Source organism: Chrysemys picta, chromosome 7 (genome assembly GCF_011386835.1).
Source record: "Chrysemys picta bellii isolate R12L10 chromosome 7, ASM1138683v2, whole genome shotgun sequence".
Lineage (NCBI taxonomy): Eukaryota > Metazoa > Chordata > Testudines > Emydidae > Chrysemys > Chrysemys picta.
Window position 1 is genome coordinate 14,223,469 of NC_088797.1, and position 26,742 is coordinate 14,250,210.

At 39.5% G+C, this 26,742-nt stretch overlaps 1 protein-coding gene across 6 annotated transcripts in view; it reads right to left on the reverse strand.

The window, feature by feature from the left end:
* Positions 1-26,742, reverse strand: part of CRBN (cereblon) — a 44,722-nt gene that overhangs the window by 10,497 nt on the left and 7,483 nt on the right. For all 6 annotated transcript variants that reach the window (XR_010589027.1, XR_010589026.1, XM_005288526.4 and 3 more), the window contains 6 exons: positions 25,040-25,242; positions 23,329-23,478; positions 14,181-14,343; positions 4,731-4,793; positions 3,705-3,789; positions 2,827-2,942 (listed from right to left, as the gene is read on the reverse strand). Coding sequence is in view for 4 of the 6 variants with exons in the window: in XM_005288526.4 (XP_005288583.1) it covers positions 2,827-2,942; positions 3,705-3,789; positions 4,731-4,793; positions 14,181-14,343; positions 23,329-23,478; positions 25,040-25,242 (780 nt within the window). In the remaining 2 variants the exon portion in view is untranslated. The remainder of the gene's footprint in view (positions 1-2,826; positions 2,943-3,704; positions 3,790-4,730; positions 4,794-14,180; positions 14,344-23,328; positions 23,479-25,039; positions 25,243-26,742) is intronic.

The following is a 26,742-nucleotide window of genomic DNA, read 5'->3' on the forward strand; positions in this document are numbered from 1 at the left end:
AGAAAGTTTTTCCTAATATTTAACCTAAATCTGTCTTGCTGCAGATTAAGCCCATTACTTCTTGTCCTACCTTCAGTGGACGTGGAGAACAATTGATCACAATCCTCTTTATAACAGCTCGATGAGCCATGGGCTAGAACTTTGACTTAACATATTTGAAAACTGTTATCAGGTCCCTCTCAGTCTTCTTTCTCAAAATTAAACATACCCAGTTTTTTTTTTTAACCTTTCCTCATAAGTCAGGTTTTTTAGAGCTTTTATAATTTTTGTCCACATCTTTCCTAAAGCGTGGCACCCAGAATTGTTCACAATACTTCACCTGAGGTCTCACCAGTGCCAGGTAGAGAAGAAAATTACCTCCCTTCTCTTAATATACCCCAGAATTATATTGGCATTTTACAGAGCTGCAGCACATTGTTGGTACATATTCAGTTTGTGATCCACTGTAATCCTCAGATCCTTTTCTGAAATATTACCATATAGCCAGTTATTCCCCATATTGGTGATTTTTCCTTCACAAGTGAAATACTTTACTGATTCATCTTGATTTCAGACCAATTTGTCAAGGTCATTTTGAATTCTAATCATCTTCTCCAAAGTGCTTTCGACCCCCTCCGAATTTAGTGTCAGCCACAAGTTTTTAAGCCTACTCTCCACTCCATCATCCAAGTTATTAATGAAAATATTGAATAATACTAGCCTCTAGACAGAGCCCTGTGGGATCCCACTAAACGTGGCCTCCCAGTTTCACAGAGAAGTATTGATAACTACCCTTTGAGTATGGTCCTTCAACCAGTTGTGCACTCACCTTATAGTAATTTCATCTATATCACATTTCCCTAGTTTGCTTATGAGAATGTCATGTTGAACCGTGTCAAAAGCCTTACTGAAAATCAAGATAGACTATATCTACTCCTTCCCCACCAGTAACCCTGTCAAAGAAGAAAATTAGGTTGGTCTGGCATGATTTGTTCTTGACAAATCCATGTTAGCTATTACTTATTACCCTATTTTCCCTAGTTGCTTACAATTTGATTGTTTAGTAATTTGTTCCACTTTCTTAGTTAGGCTAGTTGGTGTCTAATTTTTCAGGTCCTTTCTGTTCCCGTTTTAAAAGAAAGGTACTATGTGTGCCTTTCTGTAGTTCTCTCGGACCTCATCCATCCTTCATGAGTTCTCAAAGATAATTGTTAATGGTTCCGAGATTGCTTCAGTTAGTTCCTTAAGTACCCTAGCGTGAATTACCGTATATACTCGTTCATTAGCCCGCTCGTTTATAAGCTGATCCCCCCAAAATGGATAGGTAAAAATAGCAAAAACTGTATGTTCCTTTCATAAGCCGACCCTATATTTCAGGGGTGGGAAAACTTTGGCTCCCAGCCCGTCAGGGTAAGCCACTGGCGGGTCGGGACATTTTGTTTACCTGGAGCGTCTGCAGACATGGAGCCCGCAGCTCCCAGTGGTCGCGGTTCACTGTTCCCAGCCAATGGGAACTGCGGGGCTCCATGCCTGCAGTTGCTCTAGGTAAACAGAACGACAATCTATTAGATCAGGGATCGGCAACCTTTGGCACGCGACCCGCCAGGGTAAGCACCCTGGCAGGCCGGACCAGTTTGTTTACCCGCCGCGTCTGCAGGTTCGGCTGATCGTGGCTCCCACTGGCCGCGGTTTGCTGCTCCAGGCCAATGGGGGCGTCGGGAAGCGGCGCGGGCCGTCACTTCCTGCCTGTATTAGATATTCAATACAATGATTCCATAGAGTTTAAAATCATCAAATTTTGGTATAGACCCATTTATAAGCTGACCCCTGCTCTGTGATGCGTCACTTTTTTACCAAAAATATTCAGCTTATGAACGAGTATATACGGTAAGTATCCTAGCCTGCTGAATTGAGCATCTCTAACATCTAAACATTCTTTAACTAATTCTTTCCCTATTCTGGTTTGTGTTCCTTCCCCCTTGTTAATATTGATTGTGTTAAGCATCTGGTCACCATTAACCTCTTTAGTGAAGACTGAAACAAAATAGGCCTTAAATACCTCAGCCTTCTGTCATCTGTTATTAACTCTCAAATGCTCCGCTCTGTGCATTTCTTGTAGCTCTTTCATGTGAAGTTCGTGCATGTACACTAGATTGACAGCCCATTTGAACACATAGCTATTGTAATTCCTGCGTTAGATAGTCTTGGTTAATTTTTAGTTCCAGAAAACCCATATTAAAAGGACAACAAAAGACAAGTTTTAAATCATCTTGGAATCCTGTTGCTTATTAGGATAGTAGATGTTTGAATGTAAAAATCCTTTCAGTCCAATATTTATGTAGTCTTATCACTGTAGGGATATATCATACTTTATAAAGCACTAAAATCCACTCCACTTATCATGGCACAGCAATATTTCATTACTGTATGTTTTACTGTAAATGCGTTCTGATTTTAGAAAGAATGGTACTAACTGCATCAGGCTTCTAGCACCATCTCTTGGCTGGCACAGTACAATAAAGTGTTGGAACATCATTTAAAAAATATAATTGTCATTCTTTCAAGACGAAAAAAAGCCAGCAAGTACTTTAGCGGTAGGGGAAAAAAAGGATAAAATGCACTGCAAGTCTGCGGCTAAATATAATGTGCCAGCCAATATCAGTGGACGACATATTCTATCAAAGTTAAAAATAAACAGGAAAAATAAAAAGTTCTAAAAAATACCACTTCTTAAAATATAACTTGGAAATGGCAGAATTTTTTTTGTTATAGATTATACAAACTACTCTTTTTACCTGGTGACACTAAATCAAAGTACCGTAAATTAAACATAAATAAGATACTTACTTTGTTCATAATATCTAATTCACAACGCAGTCGCTGAATAGCGCTTCCTATTTTAAGCAGCTGAATACGTAATGAATCATCAATTGGCAGGCAAGCAGCAACTCTGTAAGAAAAATCTGGAGAAAAGCACCATGCCTGTTACAATGTAAGAAATAAAATATGGATGTCTTTTATTCAGTTCTCTATGTATGCACAATGCTTTTCTAAACAAGAGAAATAAACTTGTACTAGCAAAAATGTACACTTTTCACACACTGTATCCAAGTGGCAATGTTGGCTCTAATACCAACATTTGCTTAAGTGTTATATCATGGGAAGGATAAGCATTTTCTGAGTGCATTCATTTCTGTAGGGTTCCTTCCCCCCAGATTTGTACATAGAACAAAAACATAACAATAGTCTCACGTTTCAGTTTTGATATACTCAAGTGATTTTTATTTTTAAAAAATTATATAAAAATCAGCTGCCTTTAACCAGATGTTGGAATTTATGTGGTCATAAGGTAATGGACTTTACCGTATTCATTCTTGTCCTTATGTCATCAAATCACTGTTAGACCACAGGACAAGCACAGGCCTGATATACTACTACAGTCCCATCTCATGGTCAGTCAGAAAATTCAAAAGCTGGACTTTCCAGCTTTAAACATTAATTTCTACCAGTTCAGAAAACAACTGCTAAAAGTGTGTTGGAAAATTTTTGATAAAGGTGCTTTGTTAATGGACCAGTACATGTGTTCAGTACACATAATCTCTTCCCAGTAGTAGTCGTGGGCTAGCCAGCAAGAAAAAAAAAAAAAAAAGATCATTACCTTTAACAAAATATGAGGGGAGAAAATACAAATTTGCTGAAAACCAAGCAACATAATTTTACAATACCTATTGGATTTGATGGAAGAGATTCATCTTTAAGATTTTCATCCCACTCATGTAGTTGCCACTTGACTCTTTCCATTAAGGTTTCCTTTCATTAGAAGAAAAGCGTAATTTAAATACACATTTTTTTCCCCTTTAAAATAAAAGCAAAATGGGGAGTGAGCTATTGGCCTCTAGTGGACATTATCTTTTAAAAGACTTAGCGCAAAGACAGTTTATCTACATGTCTACATATTTTGAGCTAATAAGTTAAAAATCAGCCTAGGTTTCCCATCAGGCAAGGTGGGAACACTTCTCAGAAAGAGAGAACTGATCAGTTTGGAAAAGAAATTAACTATCTTTAAAGGATTTCTATATTATGGTAGTATCAGGGTGGCTGGTAGCAGAACTGCCCCCCTTCTTCCTCTTGTGACAGGACACAAGGAGTGAAATCCTGGTCTCACTGAAGTCAGTTTCAAAACTTCCACTGACTTCAGTGGGACCACAAGATTTCATAGATGAGGTAATACACGAACAGCCAGGGCTGGTAGTGCTCAAGTTCTTCACAGGATGTATATTCTGTTTTGTTTATAATGATTGTGGTAAAGATTGAGCAGACTTTACTGGGAGGGAGGGGAATATCTGATTAATTTAGTGCTGATTAAAGATTCTAAATGTGTAGTTTTTTAATTAAAGTGAAGCTTTCAGTACTGGATCAACTATTAGGGTAGGTCATATTCGGTGGGGGTCCACGGTTTCTATAATTCATGTACAAACACTATAAGATAGCAAATAAAAATCCAAGCTATTGATTTGGAAATAAAAACAAAAATTGTTATTGTGTTGAGTATTTTTGCAGTAAATATGTGTAAGTTTGTTAAAGATATTTTAAAATGTGTGTCATTTTGGCTAATGTTTTGATAATGCCGCAGTTAGTACTTAGAAACACGAAATAAAATAGATTATATGGTTTTGTGCTACTTAATAATGAAATACCCAAAAGCATAAAATTGATTATAGCTCCCTGGGTAAGATCTGGTTTATACTTACAGCATCATATAAAGAGTAGAGCCATGGAGGCCAAGAAGTCAAACTAGCACAGTGAAACTTCCGCTGGAACAGAAAACATAACATTTACTTTTGAATCATAATATTTCTGTAAATCTTGTACAAACAGATATAGGGGAGGGAGAGGAGAAAATTATCTGGGAAGACATCTACTTATTTAAAAATGCCTTGAAATGTCAATCAACATAACACCACTGGGGACTTGTTACCATATTCAATCCAAAAATCGCAAAATATTTTGCAAATGTATTAAGATCCACAGTACCCACGTTGTAGATTTACAAATAAACAAACAAACAGAAATTAAATCTCATTTAATGACAAATAATCAACAAGCAGACGTGGTCTTTAAAGATACATCATCACCTTCAAATCTAGTCAGTTTTATAAAAAGTTATCAGTAGTTTCAGGTAATTTGCCTGTCCATTAGCCCATTGTTAATTTTTGTGGGTTTTACAATCACTTTTTTGTATATTAAACATATTTATCCCTCTCCTGTTGCTATATGAATGATCCCCTCCATCAATGGCGGGTGGGGATGGGGAAACTGACTGACTACACAGGGTAAACAATGAAATTATTATAATCAAATGCTGCCAAATGCACATGCAAACTAAAAAAATTTGAGAACAATGGGCCAGATAATTAGCTGCTGTATACTGTCCCCCTGACTTCAAACGAAGATTTTTAAAGAATTAGCAATGGTAAGTGATACTTGTAAAAACCACAGGTAAAAGTACTCACATAGATGTTTGATTTTTAAGTTGCCAGTGTCCCCAAATGACAAGTTAAACACACACAAAAATCTGTGGACAAGCCAGAAACAGAATCCAGATCCCCCGAGTCTCAGCCCTGTAGTAGTCTAGTAAGTAGATCCAAAGAGTGCTTCCTCATAGTAAAACAGTTGTTGAGTAAGGACATTTCATATTAAATAAAAAACTGTGGTCAAGTCATGAGTCCATTGCTATCTAAATTCTAACTGAAAGGTAAAAATATTTTTATGTGGCAATCGTCAGTGCTAAACATTTTCAAGAATGCTTACCAAATATCAATGCTTATTCCCAATCTATTGGAAGCCTATTTAAACAACATAGGCACTTATTGTTTCAATTTAGATATATTTAGTATTGCATAAAAATACTTATATCATACTTTAACAGTGTTCTGTTAAGGACAATTCAGGTTCAAATGAAGTGGAATGGGAAAGATGTGTCAAAAGAAGATGAGGAAAACTTAAAAGCACTGGGAATGTATTCACTGAAGGTATAATGAGTAACATTACTGAAGTGCCTTTAAAATCAAATAATAATTGCATTATTGATACCATGATTGTGGTATAAGACCCTAAAAAATAGAAATAGAATAGATTTTACTCTACTTAATAGACTGCACACACACACACAGTTTGAGATGTAGAAGAAATCATAACCACAATGATTACTGTAAAATTCTACGGTCAAGAGTGACCTGTGTTAGCTGAATTGTTCTCAAATGTGAAAACAAGTAACAGGATCACTTGATTTCTGCTCTAAAGAAACAGCACTACAACATACAGAGTGGATTCAGAGAAACAGCATGAAAGGGAAAAGGCTCAGCAACATCATTTTTCAATGTTCAACCTGTCCAACTGTAACACACTGTTTTTCAGTTGTTCAAAAAAACAAATCAAATCTCTGCAGCGAATGCTTGTTTCAAGGAATTAACAAAAGAATGAGAGAGATTAAGAATATTAGCAATAATGAGGAAGACACAGGCTACTTCCTGGGAATTAATGATTCTCTAGGAAGGCTGATGCCCCAACACAAAACAAGGACATCTATTATGACTGATTTCTGCAGTGAAAATGCTTTGGTCATTACACACTTAGGGACCTTTTACTGAGAGACTGAACTCAAGTACACAGGATTGGCATTTTATTTTATTTCTTTATTTAAAGAAACTAGTGTGGGTGTCTTAACAGTTGCACCTACTGCAATGGTCTAGCTAAAAATCTGTCAGCATTTAATTATAAGCCCTTATTTTCAGGGATATTACTAGGTCAAATAATCTTCCTTCAGAAATCTTGGCATGTGAAGGTACCAAGCCAAAAATTCCTTGTTCATTTTTATTCTAATAATTTGAAAACTTTATATTGTTCACTGGCATATGAGAAATGAGTACGGTGGGTCTCTGTCCATTTGCTAATGGACAGAGGTTTACTCTCCAAAAAACAAACACCACAACCGGTCCTAACTGGTACCTTTGGCCTCGTCTACACTAGAAAGTTCGGTTGACGTAAGCCACTTTGTGTCTACCTAGCTACGCATATCTACATTTCAATTTGTTTTCCATTAACATATGCTCTCCATTACGCCAACACAGAAACACCATCTCCCTGAGCAGTGTTGAGCCATGATCAACGTACTGAGGTCGATGCAGCACGAGTGCAGACACTGTATTACCTATTTCAGAGTAGCAGCCGTGTTAATCTGTATCCGCAAAAAGAACAGGAGTACTTGTGGCACCTTAGAGACTAACAAATGTATTTGAGCATAAGCTTTTGTGGGCTACAGCCCACTTCTACGGATGCATCAAATAAATTTGTTAGTCTCTAAGGTGCCACAAGTACTCCTGTTCTTTTTGTGTTACCTATGTTGACCCTAACAGTCTTTCCAGCAGCTGTCCCACAAACCCAGACACTAACCACTCTGGTCATAACTGTGAACTGCGCTGTCCAGGGGTCATGAATCATAGAATGTCAGGGTTGGAAGGGACCTCAGGAGGTCATCTAGTCCAACCCCCTGCTCAAAGCAGGACCAATCCCCAATTAAATCATCCCAGGCAGGGCTTTGTCAAGGTGGATTCTACCACCTCCCTAGGTAACCCATTCCAGTGCTGAAGAACAGAAGACAACACCCCCTTTAAAACCATGTGAATTTTTGAAATGCCTTTTCCTGATTGTCCATCGTGGCGAGCACACCTAGCAGCTATCTGTTGTTTGGTGCAACAGCCCAGACGACCATGCCAGCTACATGTTCCAGATGTGCTCCAACTTGGAGTAGACAGGACATATTGGCCTCCTGGGCAAAGAGGCTGTGCAAGCACAGCTATGTAACATGGACATCTACAAGCAGATTGCAGGTGGATGCAGGAGACGGAGTACAACCGAGATCAGTACCAGTGCTACATGAAAAACAAAGGAACTGTGTCAGGCATATCAGAAGAGGTCACCAGTCAATCCTGTGCTGAGCTACAAATGGGCTGCTTTTACAAAGAGCTCTAGGCCATATTGGCAGAGACCCCATCACCATCCCGCACACTACTGTGGATACCTTTTAGGAGCCCAAATCACAGGTCCCAGACATGAACAGCAAGAATAAGGATGGGGGACATGCAACTGGGAGTGGGAGGAGGGAGTCGAGCTATGCCGCAAGCCAGGACCTGTTTGAGATTCCACCGACGTCCAGTTGGTTACGGTAGTCAAGCATGGGAGACCCTGATGCAGGGGAAGGAATCTCTGGTAATCGTGTAAATTTATTTCTCATTACAGTGACTGATAAATGGACCATATTTAAACAAAAAAGTGATAGGTATGATATTTTGAGCCGGAGCAAGTACTCGAGTATACAATGGATTGAGGCCTTTGTACGGGACATTATTATTATTATTACAGTATTATCTGCCGACATTGTGAACCTTTTCCATTTTTAATTGCAACATTTTCTATTAGATCCTTTCCTAAAGTTCTCTAACACGCTCTGAACAGCAGTGGAACAAGATAGTTCAAGGTCAGTTAAAAACCCACTGTCCTAACACTCTGGTGGCGAAAGCTCAGGACATGGACAACTTTGTGCTGGAGATGAATAAAGAATGCTCGGAATTGCAACGTCCCCACACTGTGAACCTGCTGCAGTGAACACCCCATTTTATGTTACATGCATCTGTAGCACTTGTTATAAATGGAACAGGAAGACTGAACAATAAAGCTGTTGCAAGGTTGAGTTCACCAATCTAAAGATACTGTATTAGCACTTTCTTTAGAATGGAAAGCATTTGATTCACTGTGTCTGTCCTTGTTGTAATTGTTTGACAGCCAATATTGTAAAGTACTAACATTGAGATGTACATGTGACGCTGGCAGGCCAGATGCTAGTTCTTACTCAGGCTGCAGGCATTAGCTAAGAACTGACAGCCTCGCAGCTGGGGACCAGACCAGGTCACCAATGTGTTAGTTTTGCTCTTATACGAATGTACAGTAGAACCTCAGAGTTACAAACTGACTGGTCAACCAAACGCCTCATTTGGAACTGGACATACATTATCAGGCAGCAGCAGACACACACACAGCAAATACAGTACAGTACTTGCTGTGTTAAACGTAACTGTGTTAAACTGTGCAGTACTGTGTTAAACGTAAACTACTAAAAAGAATAAAGGGAAAATTAAAAAAAGATTTGACAAGGTAAGGAAACTGTTTCTGTGCTTGTTTCATTTAAATTAAGATAGTTATAAGCAGCATTTTTCTTCTGCATAATACAGTTTTGAAACTTTACTAAATCAATATTCAGTTGTAAGCTTCTGAAAGAACCACCACAATGTTTTGTTCAGAGTTATGAACAAACTCCATTCCTGAGGTGTCGTAACTCTGAGGTTCTTACCTTATAAGTCATTTATATATTATTGATTCTCCCAAATTCTTTATGGTGTTAGCAAAGTGCATTTGACTAGTAAGGCCAGAGTATTGGTCCATAACCGGTGAGTGACTTATCCGCAGGAACTTCTTATGATTGAATATTAGACAATAAGAGATCCAACTCTGTGGGAAGACAGATGTCCAGGAAAGAGACCCCCTCAAACTACCAAAAGAGTCTACATAGATATAGGCAGGACTGTTTGGTAAGGAACAATTATTATTGCAGATGCTTTCTGCAGTGATGAAATGGGGATCCATTAAAAGATGTCTTGGGGAATTGCCAGTTGTCAGGAATAGTGACTTGCTTAGAATTCCCTTTTTGCTTATCAATGTAGCCTACAAATACCATAAAGGAAATTCCATAAGTAATGAGGTAAACAAAAACATTAAAACATAAAATATGGCAAAAAAATTAATCATAGGAAAATATCTTTTCCATTCACAAAAGGGGTTTCTTTGTTTCGTACCCCATAAAAAAATATAGACATATTGGGAATTAGGTAGGGAAATGAAACCTGCCATCATCCCACCAGTTATACAGGGGAGAGACACAAAGGCCAGCTCTTTAACTTACACCAAACGTGGTAATGTATCTTTTCTTTCTGGATAGTATTGAACTAATCTCTGATTAAATTTTTGATTACATAATTCCATTTGAGCTTGTTATTTGACAATCTCAAATAGTTATTAAATTCAAACATGCAACAACAGTACAGACTGATTAGATTAGCAGAGTGATTGCATTAGCTACTGTAATTTGAGCTCTTGCACTACTAGCTTGAGCATCAGCATCACTTGAGCTTCAACTCACTTCCCTGATAGGCCAACTAGGTTGAGCTTAAAACACCTCTTAATTTAAGGGAGAGGTTTTTGTATGTGGACGGGAATCGAGTTAGGGGCAAGACTTGAGTCATAACTAGAGCTAACTGTGCTGTGAAGACACACCCTTAGGTTCTTTTGAAATTTCAGCCAATTGGCACAGCTGCAATGGTGCAACTCCACGGCATAGGGAAGGAGATAGGATTTGCACCAGTGGAGCATACTTTGGGGAAATAAGTGAAATTGAAGTTAAATTCCCGTCAATCATGACCAACACCTTATTAAAATGCAATAGCAGTTTCTCCTCTTCTCTTTTTTAAAAAAAGTGAATTCAATTCTCAAAGTTAAGTTTCAGCAGCATAAAACTGCATCTTTAAAAAGGAGGAGGAGGAAATAAAATAGTTAAGATTCTCATAGAAACACCAATTCATATATACTATGCTCTCTTTCACTTGTTATTAGAACGTACAGATAGAGCATATGCAACATAGGCAAATAAAGGTTTCTATGTGAACCTTACGTTTTGCATCTCCTGACTTTTAAATATGTAACCTTAATATTGCATTAAATCAAATTAACATTCTGAATTTAAATTTCAAAATATATAACCAAAAATGACATACTAGCTCTTCTGAACATGAAATATTTGTGTTCAACACAAATGCCAAGAACATATGCCAAGAATAATGAAGTAGCATTAGAAGTATATAGAATTTGTCCAAAACAAATGGGTTAAATACAAATACTGTAGTTCTCTGGTAGACATAATTTACTGGGCAGGTTATTAGGCACTGAAGTATGCAGAAATATTTTGTATATAATTTCAGACATGGGTACATATCTCTTCATATATTCTCAATATGATAATTACAACATGAATGTGCTCAAAAATAGGCTATATTTCAGCTTCTTAGGGTTAACTACCAACTTCTCAGGTGGGAGAATCGAGATGCAAGGAATTTTAGGAGCACTACACACCTGATTTCTTTTGATTCCTGCAGAGGTTTGGTCTTCCAAAAGGCTGGATTTGCATTTTCTGTTGGTGAGTTACTTTCTGCAGGTGATGAACTCTGGCCATAAAGCACCTTTTTTCACTGCAAAAGTGTGGGGCAACCTGATTAACATATGCAGGGAGGGAGGGACTTGCAATCAGCTATACCCTACCTTCTTTCTGATTCATTTCAATAACGAGGGTGAAACAGGATTATATTTAAGCAAAAAGGCATTAAGCAAATATCAGTTTGGGATATTCAGGATTCTTGTGTTATTCAGAAAGGGGCATGTTATCATAATTTGTATTGGATTAACACTTAGGGGCCTCTGATCTTAAAACATGACACTGTCAATTTATTAAAAAAGACCAAGTAACTTCTATTTCTTGTATTATATTGTCAGCCTGTTCATGAACCTCATTTATAAAATTTCCTTTACAGTATTTAGTAGAAGACAGTAAAATGCATCCAGCCTACGAGATTGTCATCTATGGTCTAGGATCACCATTCCTAACATGAGAGGAAAAAACTATGTATTTAAATACAAAAAATTAAGCACAATGGAACCTCGCTGATTTGCACTTTGTTAAACTGCACAGCTGCAAAAGGAAAGTAGACTTCCAAGTTTGCTGTTCAGTGAGGAAGTAAACACAGCAGTTCCGATGTTGGGGAAGTTGCCTCCCTGTGGATAACTACAGGAATACAGTGTCACCCATGGATTACCTTTCACCCACATATCAAATGCCTGGAAGGAGATTAGACCACTTGCAGATGCTCCTCATGCTCTTCCACTGGTGCAAGCTCTCAGTGCTCCCACAGATCAATAAAGCCACAAAAAGAAGCCACCTCTGCCCTTCAGCTGAATTTACCCAGCCACAGAGAAAAGACAGGAAATGATGGCACTCTAAAATTTTCCACTACAAATCAGCTACCACATCCCTCTCTCCTACTGCCAGACCAAAGCCATGGCAGCAGCACCAAGACAGGAGCAGAAGCAGAGGCAGTAGTAGCAGCACTGATGGCCAATAGTTTTCGAGTCAAAGCTAAGCCCAGGGTAGGGTTACCATTCGTCCGGATTCCCCCGGACATGTCCGGCTTTTTGAGCTAAAAGTAGCGTCCGGGGGAAATTTGTAAATGTCCGGACTTCGCCCCCCATGCAGAGCGCGCGCAGCTAACAGGGCAGCCGGCCAGATGGTGCCACTTACATGGGGCTCCGACAGCCAGAGAGAGCCCCTCCTCCTCTCCCCTGCAGCAGAGATCACTCCCTCCCTGTATTCGCAGATCACCAGCCGGCAGTTCACACCGGCAGTCTGGAGCTCCTCCCCTGCTCCTCCTCCCCTGCACGCTGGTCTGAGCGGCAGGGTAAGGGGGCCAGGGGGTCGGAGAAGGGGCAGGAAGGTTCTGGATGGGGCAGTCAAGAGACGGGCGGGGTCGGGAGTTCGGGAGGGGGGCTTTTTTGGGGGGGGTGGATAAGGGTTGGGGCAGTCAGGGTACAGGTAGGGGGTAGGGTCCTAGGGGGCCAGTTAGGATGGGGGGAGGGTCTCAGGATGGGGCAGTTAGGGGACAAGGAACAGGGAGGTTTAGGTAGGGAGTGGAGTCCTGGGGGGCAGTCAGGGGACAGGGTCCCAGGAGGGGGCAGTCAGGGGACAAGGAGCGGGGGGAGGGTTGGGGGTTCTGAGGGGGGCGGGAAGTGGGAGGGGCAGGGGCGGGGCTAGGACAGGACGGGGGCGGGGCTCCTCCCATCCTCTTTTTTGCTTGCTGAAATATGGTAACCCTAGCCCAGGATATGTCAAGAAGCCCTTCTATTTGCCCACAAAGAACAACATATCAACTTGCTGACCCTATCCCCAGCTCTCAGTATTCTACAAACCTCACTAATCAGCGTTAGATTAGTGAGGTTCAATTATGTACATGATAAAGAAGCCTAGTTTAGAAAAAACAAACCAGGTACAGTTACAGAAATGGCCAGAAACTCAATGCAGAACATTAACGTAAGCAAAGTAGCAAATGTTTATGTCATGTGGGACTGTTTCTAAAGCCTTACTAAAATCAAGATACATCACAGGTACTGCTTCCCCCCATCCAGTAGGCCAGTAATCCTGTCAAAGAAGGAAAGTAGGTTGGTTTGACATGATTTTTCTTGACAAATCCATGCTGGCTATTTTATTTAGGTGCTTACAAACTGATTGTTCAATAATTTGTTTCAGTATCTTTCAGTATTGAAGTTAGGCTGACTGGTCTATAAATTCACCTGAAGTACTAGAAGTCAGGATGATAATGAAAGAGGAAAGAAACTGATGGATGACAGGAACTAACATGAGGGGGAAAAAAAGTAAATCTTAGTGAGAGGAACTAGAAATCAAGCCCTTAGATTTAATTATCATTATGTATCAATCACCACAATCTCCTAACACTGACCATCCCAATAGACAGAATGCGTCTTGGGAGCCTGGGATTCTTAGCTTACTTTTTTTTTGTATGTTGAAGTGCCACCACAAACATTAACAGATTTCATGTGGACTTAGCCGCATAAGCTATGTAAATAAAAAGGCATTCTTATGCCTAAATAAGAGTGTCCACATGGGGAGTTATGCCAGTATAACTATAGCAGAATAACTGTAATAGTATAGTTCTGCTGGTGAATTTCCCCATGTAGGCAATCCTTATACCTTCCCAGTAATTTAGCAAGATATACACATACATTACTTCCCCCAAAGCAATGACATGGTAATTAAAATAGGACTTAATTAATCTAATACAAAATGTGTATCTGCCCACTGCTGTCCATTGCTAAACAACCCACACAATCTACAGCAACAGCAGAAGGTTGACATATAGGGTCCCAGTTTGTGCATTTTTCTTTAAAGACGCACAGATAGAACGTATTGATTTTTGAAATGCCATAAAAACAAAACAAAAACAAAAAAAGCACCACAATTAGCTTCTGACCTTTTGATATTTCTGCCACCATTGATGTATATGTTGGTCCTGCCATGCTGTAGGTTTGGAAGAAGGAAATATGTGGCATCTGTTGAGAGACTCCAGCTGTACTGCTGACATAGTCGAAGGCAGCACTCGCTCAGGAAGGATTTGTACTTTAGCCTGCTGGATTCTGATAAAGAAAAAAAAAATTATAAATACAAAATTTAGAAGAACAACAGCTTGGATTCCACCGCCTATGTAAATATGTGCAGAAGACCAAACCTCGATGCAGCACTGTAAAACTTCAAACATGAAGCCATTTCATTACATTTTTAAAGTTACTTAAGTCTCACTTGTATAAATTGAATTACTGTTGTGACTACATAGCATAGAACTTATGTATTTGAAAGCAAACAGAACACAACTTTGCTATATTCAAAAGGTGTGGCCCACTGAAATTTGTTCCAGTTAATAAACAAACCACCAGAAGCACTTTTAGGTGCCGAGTGTATCCCACATTTTCAAAACAACTACTGAATAAAGTATCACTGTTTAAGAATAGTTAGATCTCTTAATCTCTATTTTTTTTCTTTAAACTTAATGAATATTCCTTTATCACATCTTTTTATGCAGGAATGTGGAAACCACCACCTAAAACTTTCAGCATGGTTGCTTTCTTCCTTTCTGAGTTAGCTTCCTTTATCATGAGATACAAAATAAGCATCATCAACATTTTTAAGGGCATAGGATGTGTATCAGAATTGTGATCAGAACTGAAGTCAGGTTGGAAGTAGAGTCACAGCAGAACATTCTACCACCTCAGCATTATATTTTTAGATATTTGTCTCCTCAAGTTATTTTTGGTATTAAAGTAACAGTCAGCTAATACATATCAAACTCTCGGAAAGGAAGTTTCGCTGAAAAGCAGTTTACATTCTTTAAGCCCTAACCTTTATGTGATTAGCTAGAATTCAAAATTGGCAGAAATAGGATACAGACGATAATCATCTTTTAATACCTCACTTATACACCAGGTCACCTACTCCCCAAAAAGGCCACTGTACTTAGAAAAAGAAAAAAAACCACACCCCCTACCAGGAACACTGTTTAGTAGGAAAGTATTTTAATACGTTCTGTTCTCTTAACAGTATAATGCATCTGTGACATTGGAGTCTATATGGTTTTATAAAAATATGCTAATGAGTGAATATAATGTAACTGGAATATGCTTTGTGCAAAAGGTCTCTTGTAAGGTATCATTACAAAGCTTATAATCTACTGAATGTGATCATCGTATTTGTATAAATGTACCACTCTTGTATCTGAAACTAGAAATATGAAATATAACTCTGAGGGCCTATTGTAATTATGCAAAGTGTGGACCATTAATGGTGGTTTGGAATCTTGATGAATCCCATTAACCAGGACAACTGTCTGCAGATGGCTGTGTTTTACCTGTAAGTCTTCCTGTATATCTGTGTGCTGGCAAGTGGGCAATGAAGTCTTGCAGTGACATGTGATCATGTCACCTGAACTGGAAACCACCTTTAACCTGGTGTCTTTCCATTGAGAAGGAGGGGGTGGGAACCCAGAGAGGGACAAAGGATTCCCGCCTTATGCAAAAGATACATAAAGGAGTGGAACAGAACAAAGAGAGGGGGAGCCATCATGAAGAACCCCTGAGCTGGAACAAGAGCTGTACCAGGGGAAAGAATTGTGCCCAGGCCTGGAAGGTGTCCAGTCTGAGGAAAAAAACTTACTGAAGCATCTCTCAGGGTGAGATTATCTGTATTCAGTTTGCTTAGACATAGATTTGCGCATTTTATTTTATTTTGTTTGGTGACTTACTTTGTTCTGTCTGTTACTACTTGGAACCACTTAAATCCTACTTTCTGTATTTAATAAAATCACTTTTTACTTATTAATTAACTCAGAGTATGTATTAATACTTGGGGGAGCAAACAACTGTGCATATCTCTCTATCAGTGTTATAGAGGGCGAACAATTTATGAGTTTACTCTGTATAAGCTTTATACAGGGTAAAACGGATTTATTTGGGGTTAGACCCCATTGGGAGTTGGGCATCTGGGTGTTAAAGACAAGAACACTTCTGTTAGCTGCTTTCAGTGAAGCCTGCTGCTTTGGGGCAAGTAATTCAGACCCTGGGGTCTTTGTTGGAGCAGACGGGTGTGTCTGGCTCAGCAAGACAGGATGCTGGAGTCCTGAGCTGGCAGGGAAAGCAGGGGTAGAAGTAGTCTGGGCACATCAGGTGGAAGCTCCCAGGAGGTTTCTGTGATCCAACCCGTCACAGCATCAAGAATGCTAAAATACTAAAATGAATTTGTCAGCTTAAAAGTGTGATTCCACATGTTTCAATTCAACAAGAAAAGCATGAGACTTAGATTTATGCTTTTTCTGGTATATTTAATGTGTACTTTCCCATTGGATATTTTTAGGAGTAACTGCTGTCTTGACTACAAATGCTGATCATATTGTAAAGTGATATTTTAATATTTACTGAAGCTAAATAATAGGATGAAAGTGAGCAATAAAAAAAAGAATGGCACCCTTTAGTTTTTGATAGTCACTTCATGTGACTTAAAGAATAGAAAGGTTTAAAAAGGTCCAAGAGAAATATACTTAGGTAACCTTTGATTTTTCACTGTGGTTCAAAGGTCACATTAGGGAAGTTTAATACAGCACACTGGAGTTATTAACTACGTATATGTTGTACAAGGTGTAAGTGCAGGGAACAGTTTAAAATATGAGAATGCCTCCCCAAATATGCAATAAAGCTGAACATAAATGTAATCTTTAAAAAGTTAAACAATATCTTGTTTGTAGATAATTTTTAGACCCTATCCTGAGTTAGTTCTAAAAACCTAAAAAACAAATTCCTTAAGATTTGACATTTTCTTGATTCATATTTTGCTGTGGAATAATGAACTTTCTAAATCACATTTAGAATGTAATTGCCATAGTAAAATATTCTAGCCGCAGAACACAACAGCTGTATCTTTGCCACCTCCAGATAGTCAATTTTCATAACAGATGTGATTGCTACTGTGGTTAACTGTGTACTGCCATCTTGTGTTCAAACAACAACTTTCTTGTTTCAAAATTCAAATGATCAGTAACAGATAAGCAAAAAATTAGACGGTTAGGAACAGCAGAGCAGTACTGGTCTTTGTAAATGGCAACACATTATTTAATCTTTTACTTAAGGTTACTGTAAAGTAACAGAATGATTAGCTGATATTCTAATGCTTCTTTTTGAAAAGAATGTTGCTGTACTGAACAATGAATGCAAACATTTACTTTGTTCCTTTTACGTGGATGGACAGGAAATCTCATTTCTAAATGTACATTTTATTTGTATTTTGGTACCACCCATAGTCCTCAGTAGGGACAGTGCAGCACTCTGTACAAATATATAGCAAAATACAGTCTCTAACCCAGAGTGGTTACATTTTAAATAGAGACAAGATCCAACAAGGTGTAGAAAATAATTGGAGACATAGGTGCTGGAACTAGGGGTGTGGGGGTGCTGACACACCCTCTGGCTTGAAGTGGTTTCCATTGTATACAGGGTTTACAGTTTGGTTCAATGGCTCTGAGCATCCCCACTACACAAATTGTTCCAGCACCCCTGATGGGAGAAGGAGAAAGTGGAATACATGGGTGACAGTACCAGGAATACAAGGTTGCATATATTTTCAACTGAGTGCACAATTTAGAAGTGTCTATTTTTTTTTTTAAATAAGCAGACAAGAGGTCTTAATGAATCACCTACAAGCCACCAACCTAGCCAATATCATTATGTAGCGAACCACAGGCATCATAACAGAGGACAGAGAACTGCCTTGCAAATTGATTAGGGAATAGTGTTTAATGCATAATGGGCAGCATGGAAGAAGGTGAGAAGTGATTATGGGAGAAATGACAAGCTGGAAAAAGAGGCTGACATCATTGATGGAGTGAAGGAGATGAATCACAAAGCAATGAGATAAGATAAGAAATTGATTAAGTTATAGGAAAGCTAAACTGTGAACTGGTAAAGTAAAGGAACAGAAGTTAGTGTTTAATGCAGTGGAGAAGGAGGCGCCAAAGGAGTAATTTCACACTGAATGCCCAGAAACAAGACTCTGATGCAGTGGGGATGCAGGTCTCCATCACATCTCCAAGAACCACAGTTACAACAAATACCCATTTTTTCTTCAAGTAGATGCAGCTGTGTATTCCACTTAGGTGACACAAGCAGAAGTGCCATGTCCCTCAGCTGCAGCAGGCGGTGCTCAGAGTCTACCTAAACTCAGACTGCAGGACCTCACTACCAAAGCTTGCATCCGCTGTGGAATATGAGGTTATGGGGTAATGGTTTGTGAACGAATGTATCAATGACCACAAAGCACCCTTGCATATGTCCAATATGGAAATGTCACTGAGGAACGATATGGACATTGCTTGAGTCCTCACAGAATGAGCTCGCACCTGCTGAGGAGACTTATACCATCTTGATGCAGGATGTTATCCATTTGGAGACAGCCTGCGAAGAGACTGCTTGAACCCTCATGTGGTCTGCATATGACACAAATAAATGATGCAAAGCACAAAATGGTTTAGTCCTGTCCGGATAAAAGGCTAAACATTGCCTGACATCTAAGGTATGGAGATACTGTTCCTCTGAAGCTGAACGCAGTTTACGGGGAAAAAAACCCACACACAGGTAAATATACTGACTAGTTCAAATGAAACTAAGAAACCACTATAGACAAAAAAATTGTGTGTGGTCATACAGTCACCTTGTTTTTGGAGAATTGTGCATAAAAAGGATCTGCCATTGGAGCCTCCAACTCACACAATCTCCTTTGCAGATTTTATTGCTACCAGAAAAATCTTTTCTGACACAAGAATGGAAAGGGACAAGATGCTAGGGGCTCGAAAGAAGGACCCATCAGAGCTGTTAGGACTGTGTTTAGGTCTCATAGGGGAACACGCTCTTGAATCAGAGGATGTAGACAAAGGATCCCTTTTAAGAATCTTGTTCCCATGGCATTGGAGAAGACTGATTTTCCCTGAACAAGGAGATGAAATTCCAATATCACTGCCTGATACACTTTCAGCAAACTAAGTGCAAGCCCTAACGACTGAAGACATAACAGGTGCTCCAAGATGTCCTGGGTAGAAGCCAGTGTTGAACATAAGAGTGGCCATACTGGGTCAGACCAAAGGTCCATCTAGCCCAGTATCCTGTCTTCTGACAGTGACCAATGCCAGGTGCCCCAGAGAGAATGAACAGAACAGGTAATCATCAAGTGATCCATCCCCTGTTGCCCATTCCCAGCTTCTGGCAAACAGAGATTAGGGACATCATCCCTGACCATCCTGGCTAATAGCTACTGATGAACCTATCCTCCACGAACCTATCTAGTTCTTTTTTGAACCTTGTTAAGTCTTGGCCTTCACAACATCCACTAGCAAAGAGTTTCACAGGTTGACTGTGCATTGTATGAAAAAAATACTTTCTTTTGTTTGTTTTAAACCAGCTGCCTATTAATTTCATTTGGTAACCCCTCGTTCTTGTGTTATGAGAAGGAGTAAATAAACACTTCCTTATTTACTTTCTCCACACCAGTCATTATTTTATAGACTTCTATCATATCCCCTCTTACTTGTCTCTTTTCCAAGCTGAAAAGTCCCAGTCTTATTAATTTCTCCTAATATGGAAGTCATTCCATACCCCTAAGCATTTCTGTTGCCTATTTCTGAACCTTTTCCAATTCCAATAGACCTTTTTTGAGATGGGGTGACCACATCTGCACGTAGTATTCAAGATGTGGGCGTACCATGGATTTATATAGAGGCAATATGATAGTTTCTGTCTTATTATCTATCCCTTTCTGAAGGATTCCCAAACATTCTGTTTCCTTTTTTGACTGCCGCTGCAGACTGAGTGGATGTTTTCAGAGGAGGTGTAAATCTTCCTGCCTAAGAGGTCAAATTGTTTAAAGTCCCTAGCCTTGGGGGTGGACTTAAACCTGCCCTGTCAGGCTCTGTCACTCACCACAGTTACAGCTAGGGAATTTGGGGTGAGATGAGAGTAAAACCCTCAAATCCCTGCAGGAGAATGAATCAGCACTTTTCCATGCACTTAGTTTCAGGTGATAATGAAACCAGCATTTCCAGAGGGAAGTAGCCAGTTCAAGGATCACATTGTTGATAGGGAATCTCCCAGGGGCAGACAGCTATAGGATGACCACCAATTTGTGGGTTTTTTCCTTGCAAGAACTCTGCCTGTATACTAAAGGAAGCAGCTCCTTGCCACAAAAGGTCTTGGTACTCCTTAAAATCCTCTGGTACCGAAGGTAAGGATAAGTCAGGTAGTACAGCATCATCCGGAGACAAAGACAAGCCAAAGCCAAATCCCATTACAGGGGTGACGGACCCAAACAGGACAACTCTGGAGGTTTCACAGGGAAAAGGACTGTCAGTGCCTGGGCTTGTGGCGGACTGATGGTCACCACCACAGATCTGGCACATAATCTCCCCTTTAAGTGAGATGAAAAGCGGGACCTCCACAGCCGAGTTCCCATGGATTCCACAGAGGTCACTGACATGGATAAAGCAACAGAGGGTCCTGTGGCACCTTTGAGACTAACAGAAGTACTGGGAGCATAAGCTTTCGTGGGTAAGAACCTCACTTCTTCAGATGCAAGTCATGGATAAGGCATTGGTGTTCAGTAGGTGCTCCATCCCAATCGCAAGATGGGCACCAATCCTAGTAGCCATAATGATCCATCAACTGCCCTTGATGCAGGTCGGACGGTGGAGAGAGGGAGAATGATGACCTCGACTCAGATGCAGAGGAGCCTACAGACCCCAGAGATAAGGACGAACGGAGACCAGAGGGAGTGAATAGCCTGTCTGACTCATCCGTCACCCACAACGAAGCGGTACGGTGATGTCCAGGAAGTTGATGCTAGTGTGGGAGTGTTCCAGAGAGAATTTAATGGACAGGTAGTGGTTGTGGAAATCTATGTGGGAGTTTAAGCCATGTGTCCCTAACTTAAAGTGTAACTATGGTTTAAAAAAACGATGACTATAAATATTGCACCTTCTTACTCAATCAATCTGAGCCCTGTGGATATGCCAAATACACCTCTACCCCGATATAACGCTGTCCTCGGGAGCCAAAAAATCTTACCATGTTATAGGTGAAACCGTGTTACATTGAACTTGCTTTGATCGGCCACAGCGCACAGCCCTGCCCCCCCGGAGCGCTGCTTTATCACGTTATATCGGGTCGCGTTATGTCAGGGTAGAGGTGTAATAAGGGCTACCTTTAATTCTAAAAACAACTTTTTACTATTTTTCACTCCTGTTGGCTGTATTGGCACTGCTATCAGAGTGAAACAAAACTGATCAGTAAATTCTGAATGGAGAATGTTTGTTTTTGATAATGGTATATTAGCCAACATGCCAGAGATGTGATTTTGCAGAGTTACTGGTCAGAAAAATAACCCCACCATTTCAAAAATCATATGTCAGAATTTAAAATTCTCAATTAGAACAGTTAACACAATTTTAAAAAACATTTAAAATGTAAATGAGAAAAAGCAAAAGTTATTAGAAACAGTATGTAGATGCTTAAAAACAACATTAAGGTTGCAACGTCAAGCACTCAAAAGTTAGGAAATGCCAGAATGAAGGTTGCCTGTGCAATTTTAATTTCTCTTGTGAGTATGTGATACAGTCTTTAATTACATGATCACATATTACTTTTTCCACAGGACCTCTGCCTAATTCAGTGCACAGGATGGATGTGCTTACTTATTGAGCAGCTATTCAACATTTTATTTTCTCCTCACTGTTCAATGAGTAGCCCCAGGCCTTATTTATTGCACGCTAATTCCTCCCTGCTCTGAAGACAGAATTAACTTCCTCATTGGCTTTTCTATGGTGCTCATCATTATAGTGTCTAAGTGTTTCATAAACATTAATTAATTTATTTCCTCAAAACTTGTGTGAGATGAAGGCATATCATCATTAACATTTTACAGATGGAGAAACTGAGACACAGAGATTAAGGTCAACAGTATCCACTAATTTTGGGGTGCCCCATTTGAGATGCAGAGGACCTGATTTTTTTTCCCCCAGAGTATTTACCACTAATACCATTCAATGCATAGCCCCCATTAATATCAGTTGTAGCTAAGATTCCTCAGCACCTTCTGCAAATCAGACTCCAGAAACTTAGTCAGGATGACAATGAGGAACTCACAATTAGTAACCAAGTTTCGTTTAAGTGACTCGAGTAGCATCACACATGAACACCACCAGAGGCAGGGATAGAAACCAATTCTCCAGGACAACACTCAGCTGACTTAACCATGACATCATTCTTTTTCTTCCTGCAATCCCCTGCCTCATTCACTACAAACCTTCAAACATTTGCAACAAAGCAGGGGTCGTACAGGCAACAGTCTCCTTCCCTATACAACCCTGATTCACCCTCAACGCAGAGGCCGGGGTCCTGTGGAAAAAATAGTCTATAATTACATTATCACATACTATTTCATAACACATGTGCATAACGGGGATATGTGCAGAGATGGAATTTAGCTGCTAAAATCTAAGAAATCTCTACTGAACAAGTGAGAACTGCAATTTTTCAAGGGCTTATAACTTGACCAAATCTGGGGGTGTTTTCATGGGGATGGCAAAAAGCACATTCCTGACACAAAGGCCATGCCCTTGGCCAAATTTCAAGTCCCTGTTCCAAAGCAGCGGTGGGTAAATCTTTTAAAAGAAGAAGTTGCCAAAAAAATTTAACACCGCAAATCAATGTATTTTTCCTTAGCCTCACTTCAGGAATGGATGAACCATTTTATGGTAAACATTTTGTAAAGTTCTAGTCTACTGAAAATAGGGTCTTAAACAGGCAGCGTCAGGCAACCTTAAAAATACAGCCTGATCCATAATGACTAATCAGTTCAGTGACCCTGAGAGGCATGATTTCCCAGCACTACAGTTAAAATGTTGCATTGGGAACAGTAAAAATTTTCTTCAGAGGGAAAATTTCTTCAGAGTCAAATTTTACCAACCAATTACAAAAAGTGCTGGAAGTCACTAGTTTTGCTGAACACAGAGATGCATACATTATCTATTTTCTTACCCATCTGACTGAGTTCTTATTTCAAGCACCTTGAACCTCTGTCTTCCTACTGCTTTCACTTTGACTGTTTCAATTCCAAACTCCTGTTCTTCTCGGTAGGCATATATTTCGGCTGTTGTTCCAAAATGTGCTTCCCTTTCACGTATATTGCTAAAAAAGAGTATAAGATACACATTGTAATCTGTACGGTAGGTAGTGTTCACTCAACTTCTATTAACCCTCCCACCTCCATTTTTCACTCATTCATCACTTTCTTAAAAAGTCTCCTTGAGAGCTGAAATTATCCATGCTTCGTCTAAGCTTAAAATTGTTTTTGTTTTTAAACTTTGAGGAGGAAAATCTCTTCAGCTATCTGAATTACAAAGAGGAAGCAATATTTGTTTTCATTTAAAAAATAAAGTCTAATTTTGTTTATTTTGTGTTTACACTAATCATTCAAAAATTACTTAGCAAAAACCCCTTCAGACTCAGCACACAGCTGATCTGCAAGGAGAATGATTCTGCCATGACATAATCATAACAAAAACAATTCTGTGTTTAAAATTTTGATAATGAACATACTAACAAATTCTTAAGACTGTATGGTTCTGAAAATAGCTTCTCCTGCCCCCAGTATGATCTAGTAACATCTCTAATGGAGCGGGAGGGGAACCTGCAAATTCTTAACCAGTCTGGGCAATCCATAGGCAGGACTTGATTCTGGTGAGGAACCTTGGTTAACACTCCCAAGATCTGACCAAGATTGCTGGAGTTCGAGAAGGCCTTTAGATACTGAGGGGCTGCAGTGGCTTCTCCCCACATCAGCTACTGTACAGAAAGCAAAACATACTTCTACTCCTTTCTAATCCCTTGTGGAACATCTCTTTGGCTGGTGCAGGTGGGGGGTGAAAAAGGGAAGGAAGGAGGAGCTATTGCGATTTGACTGTTTTAACTAGGACTCATGGGGACTCCCTCAGCTCTTAAATGGAGGTGAGGCACGTGGCAAGGAGAGCACCCTTTCAGGGTACACTGCCTATGACAGGGAAAGGGGGAAACAAGGGAGAAACTGATGAGGAGCCAGTTAGGAGTAAGGGGGGAAAAGACAAGGGACAGCTAAGAACCAAAGCAATGAGAAAAGCCTGACATCTTGGCAGTCACAGTAAGCTTCTTTCTCTCTTTTACACACACACACACCCATATAGTAGCTCTGATATCTCCTCATTTGCCTTAGCTCTATTTGAATAATATGTCTAAGCATGTTACATATAAGTTATGCAGTCTGTGGTTTTAATTTGGGGAAAAGAGAATCAGAAATACATTCTTTCAATTACACAGGCAAAACACACTTAAATAAATAAAGTTCTAGAAAATAAGAAGCTAACCTCTGGTTTGTGTCCTTATGTTCCAGACCCTGAGACTTTTTATTTTAAGCAAAGAGGGGCACTGCTTTCAAACATTTAATGAAACCAATAAAATAGTCACATAAAAACCCCCCAAATGTATTTCCCTCCATATTTCAAAGGGGATTATGTTTGTGATGATGTCATGAGACAAACCCATTAAATCTTTACATAATTAGGCAAACTTGGTTTTCTAACATACATCTCTATAAGCCATTAAAGCATGTCATATATTTCAGAAGTGTTTCAGCCATCTGTTTTTAATATTCTGCCCAAAGAAATCAGTGATAAAACATAAGCTTCATAGCATCAGTAACTACTGAGTATTTTACCTGTATGCAAGAACAGCAAAGGTTCTGTCTTTCTGAATTAAATTCCGCACCATGCTAACCTCTTGAGGGCGAAAAAGCTGAAGAGGTAAGGTTTGTCCAGGAATCAACATCACCACCACGTGGGGTAACACTGGAATCACTTGACAGCTGTCGTCATCATGCACCGTTCTCCCGTGAAACTCTTCCATATCAGAACCCAAATACTGTAAAGCAAAACATAAATATCACAGCATATTACTTTTGAGAGCTACAAGTAGTTTTGGTGCTTAGTAGGTATAAAGCAAGACAAAATGTCTAGCCTGAGGAGATGACAACATATTAGTATTTGCAAAGTTTCTAAAAATATTGAACAACGAAGGAATAAAGATTATAAAAAACTGGTTCCAATGGACTAATACAGGGATTCTTTGTGGACTGCATCTTAATATTAATAGGTCACCTTCCCTCACATTCACAATCATGTGTACCCATCTTACATTTGAGATCACGTAACATTCCTGTGGCAACTATACCAATTGCTTAAATGGAAAAGTAATATTAGGAAAATATATAATGATTTAGCAGCTAGAAATGAGCAAAAGAACCATTGCCAAATGATCGGTCAGCTCACTGCAGCTCATCAGCAAGCACTCCATAAGGGGCTTCTGGCCTGCAAGCTGCACTTAAGTTACAAAAATGCCCATTATCAGAGGGGTAGCCCTGTTAGTCTGGATCTGTAAAAAGCAACAAAGATGTATTGGAGCATGAGCTTTCGTGGGTGAATACCCACTTCATCAGCATGCATTCACCCACGAAAGCTTATGCTCCAATATGTCTGTTAGTCTATAAGATGTCACAGCACTCTTTGTTGCTTTTTTAAAATGCCCATGGATTTAGTAACACCCTAAGACAAGTGGAAGGGATAGGAATAATATATGTAAACCATGTCAGATGTTATGATTTTAAACTTCACTTAGCACCTAGTGTAGACCTGGTTTAATACCCTTAAAAACTTCACTGGTTTTCGTGAACCCCAGATTATTGTCATCCACAACCAGCTAATATGTTTTAAAGGTATTAAACACGGTCAGCACCAAGATGCTAAGTAACATTTAAAATCAGTTGGCTAACATGTTTCTTTTTTAAAAGTACCTTTTCCCCTAGTCTAAACAAGACCTAAAGGGTACTTAGGGACTATTCATGGTGGTAGTAAAGCCCTAAACTCAGTAATTAACATGTGCATGATCAAGCATCTATAAAGGACAATAGTGCAGGAATCCTGCAACATTTTCATGTCAAAGGAATATTTTACAGGTTGTTCTGCTGGCCTTACAATAAACGTAATTTTGCAAATTGCTATCTAGAGATGGTGCCCATTCAAGTTTTTTTAAAATGCCTTGCCTTTTCAGCATGTCAAAACTTTGAATTATATTTAAATTGAAGATTTTTCAATTAGTTCTGAAACTTTAATATACTTTTGCTGGATGTGTGAAGTCTGTTATTTTCAGACAGAACTGGCACACCAGAGGCTACAGCTGTGAACACTTACTGTTTTGTCAAAATGCCACAACCTTACTCTGGAAGACCCACTTATACATGAGAGGGTGGTGGCTTCAAGTAGCCATTCGATTCTATGCTGAAAATAAGGGTGACAACTGCGGCCATTCTTAGGATATAATCCCCGATCCATTAAGTATATGACGGAGATCACCAACTAGAACTGT